Raw genomic sequence first — 3,744 nt, 5'->3', positions numbered from 1 at the left:
TATGCACACACACATACAAATGGGTACATTTTATACCTATGTATATGTACCTTTCTCTACCAAATATTGAAACATTTCACAAATATGTTTCGAAACCTGCTTGAAAAATGTTCAAGTTTTTTTGTTTTATGTCGTGCTGTATGAAAATGTGAAAATTAATTTTAAGATCTGTATGTATGACTTTTAATTGTTTTAATATGTTTAATTTTGTTAAACAAAGCAAAACACCACAAACACTAATACAACAGAACACAACGCACACAAAAAATGACAACACTCATTCAAATGAATCATTACGATATAATTTCATTTTTTTTTGTAATTTTTTTATTTGCAGGCAGTCTGATCACACCAATAGCAGATAGACACCAACAACATCAAAGCTTACAACATCAACACAATCATCCACTCAGAACAAATAAATAATGATGGTTGACCCGATGTTTCAACGAGCAGAACAACTGGAGGATGGAGATGAGCACCCCGAATCTCACACCAACAACCTGGCATACTTCTATCCCAGCACTGACAACAATGAAACTTTCTACAACAACGACGACGACATTGATGAGGATGATTTGCATGACTACCAACATGCAGTATACAGTAGCCACAATAGCCAAAACATCACCGGCAGCAGCAACACCAGCGACAACTTTCATGATTTAGACGACATACCGTATTATTTCGAAATAATTAATAAACTCATTCCAGTGGTGTTTGGGATCATAACAGCGGTCGGCACGATAGGCAACTTAATTGTCATCGCGACAATAATCTACAACAGACACCGTCGCAATCGACCGGCGTCAAACAAATCGAGAGTGACGTCATCGGCGACGACATCAGTGGCGACAACCACCACAGACGTTTTGATCGCCAGCTTAGCAGTTGCCGATCTGATGTTTGTCATTATCTGCGTGCCATTCACGGCCGTTCGATTCGTCACCGGGTGGCCTTTGGGTAGATTTTTATGCATCGGACACGTGTACGGAGTGTATCTGAACGCCTACGCAAGCGTGTACACCATGGTCCTCATGGCCGTCGATCGGTACTTGGCCATCGTGCACCCCTTCGACTCCATAAAATGGCGCACCCCTACAAATGCTCTGATCGCCACACTGCTCGTTTGGCTCGTTCTCATCGTCTGCAACTCACCTCTACTCTGGGAAATTGATACTTTCTACCAAGAGGGGTTGTACTTGTGCGACTTTGTCAACTACAATAACATGGTTGGTTGGTTTTTTGATTAGTTGGCTGTCTGGTTGGTTGGTTGATTTTGTTTCTTGATTGTTGGATGGGTTGAATATATCAATGTTTCACTGTTGGATGAATTAAATAAAAAAAAAAATTAGTTTAGAAAAATGATAAAATATTCAAGTTTTTCTTGTTCACAACAAAAATTCAAGAAAATTTACATTTGAAAAAACTGCTTTCAATTACTTCACTGCAGATTAATTCACATTTTGCTAAAAAAATTAAAAATCTCAAAATAATTCTTCACAAACCAGGAGGACCGGACGTTCGTGCAGACCTTCCACTCGACCTTCTTCCTCTTCTGCTTCTTCATCCCACTGACCGCCATCACGATCCTCTACGGCCTGCTGCACAGAAACCTCAAAAGAGGAATGCACAGACATCCAAGGAACCTACCTCAAAACAGTCAGCAACTCAACAAAAACTCTGAAATCTCTGAGAACCAGCGTGAACGGAGAGCTAGAAGATTGGTTACGAGACTCCTATCCATTCAGGGTGCTGAAAATTTTAATTTTCATCAAAATGAATAAAAATTGAGTGTGAAATAATTAATTTTAGATGTAAATAATTTACAAACTTATTTCTAAAAATGCTTTATCGAATTTTAAAATCATTTCTACGCTTATTATAAACAGACAACAACTTCCCCAACGCATCTCCCTATCAATCTCCCCCAACGAGGCCACCGGTAGTAGCCACATCAGCGTCATCATCCACGCCCATCAATCAGCAACACAAACGTCGTCGTCAGTCGTTGAAGAACGTCTCTTCGTTGCCGTTGTCATCCTCGTCATTAACCGCAACAACATTGACCCCAACGACAACGTTGTTATCAGCTTTGACGACGCCAGCAACTAAGACAGCGACGCCACAAACAGTACCAACGACGACGCCAGCAGCCAAAATAGCTACTACAACGTCGGCACCGATGATGCTACACACTCAAAACAGGACATCAGTAGAAATAACCCTAACAAAAACAGCATTCGTAGCTTCGCAGAAACCTACGTGCAAACTTGCCTCACCACCTCAGCTTCACCAGCTTGCTACATCCCCAGCTGCAGCTGCAGCAAGAAAAACAGAACTCTTGCAAAAGAGGCGCAACAAACATAAAAGAGTTACCGGGATGTTGATCGCTGTGGTCGTCACGTTCGCCGCATGCTGGCTGCCCATTCAAATCTGCTTCCTCATCGTCGCTTTCACAAATTATAATGACAACAATGCTGGTTAGCTTTGGTTCCTTCATGAAAACGACCTTTTTTGAGCGGTTTCGCGTTAATTGTTGTTTCCTCAATTTTTTTCATCCTATCGATCACTTTTTTCTCAATGACAAAAATAATTTTATTCCTAGTTTGTGATTTTTTAGTTCATTTTTTTTATACAAATCCTATCCTTTAACTCCTATTTGATTATTCACGAATTTATTTCAAGGTTTTTTTTTATCTATCACAGACCAAACGACATACAAATCAATCAATCAATCAATAAATCAATCAATCAATCAATTAATCATTTAATCATTTAATCAATTAATCATTTAATCAATTAATCGTTTAATCAATTAATCAATAAATCATTCAATCAATCAATCAATCGATCGATCAATCAATCAATCAACCAATCAACCAATCAATCTATCTATCAACCAATCAATCAACCAATCAATCAATCAACCAACCAACGAACCAATCAACCAACTGACCAACCAACCAACTAACCCTCACATCAGTGATCATCATAAAGCTGCTGAGCAACTGCGTGGCTTACATGAACAGCTGTCTCAACCCATTCCTCTACGCCTTCTTCTCGCAGGACTTCAGGGACTCCTCCCTCAACCTCCTCCACGCCCTCAAATATTTCTGCTTCCCCAAATGTTTAGCCAATCGAAAGACGACACAGAATAATAATAATAATAATAATAATAATAATAATAGTAATATTGATAATAATGTTAATAATGATAACAACAAAGTTAACGCTGACAACAAAAATAAAAGTAACAATGATAATCATGTTGATGATGACAATTTAATCACTGACGATAACGAAAACAACGCCAGGAAGCAGAGTAGTGGAGGCGCTGCTAGAAACAACAAAACTCTTAAATTCGAGGATTTAATTTCTATTACTGATGGCACAGGCAAGATTGATAATGACGTCATGAATGATTGCATAAGCAAAATGACGATGATGAAGACGAAGAAGTGTGATGAGATGATGAATACTGGAAAAGTCTGTGAGTTAGCGACCGTTGGGGAAAGGGATGTGGCGAATGTTGTTGGTGACGCCGTTGATGTTGTTGTTGTTGATGCTGCTGATGTTGTTGTTGACGATGTGGTCGTGGGTGACGAAGCAGTTGCCAAATCTGTTTCCGGTGTTGTCGTTGGGGTAGAGAGTGATGTAGTTAGTAGAGTTGTTGCTGGTGTTAAGGTTGATTTTGCTATTGATGTTAACAATGATGTTGATGTTATAAACAATATCTCCGTT

At 39.2% G+C, this 3,744-nt stretch overlaps 1 protein-coding gene across 1 annotated transcript; it reads left to right on the top strand.

Annotated features, from left to right (window-relative positions):
* Positions 1-695: 695 nt before the first annotated feature.
* Positions 696-3,084, top strand: HELRODRAFT_141773 (hypothetical protein; the record flags this gene model as incomplete). Its single annotated transcript, XM_009027440.1, has 5 exons — positions 696-792; positions 850-1,232; positions 1,512-1,662; positions 2,340-2,483; positions 2,987-3,084. Coding segments are annotated over 5 exons (873 nt in total), but the record flags the coding sequence as incomplete, so codon positions are not given.
* Positions 3,085-3,744: the final 660 nt, after the last annotated feature.

The sequence above is a fragment of the Helobdella robusta genome, assembly GCF_000326865.2.
Source record: "Helobdella robusta unplaced genomic scaffold HELROscaffold_5, whole genome shotgun sequence".
Classification (NCBI taxonomy): domain Eukaryota; kingdom Metazoa; phylum Annelida; class Clitellata; order Rhynchobdellida; family Glossiphoniidae; genus Helobdella; species Helobdella robusta.
The sequence above is the reverse complement of the archived record's forward strand: the minus strand, read 5'-3'. Positions and strand labels throughout refer to the sequence as shown.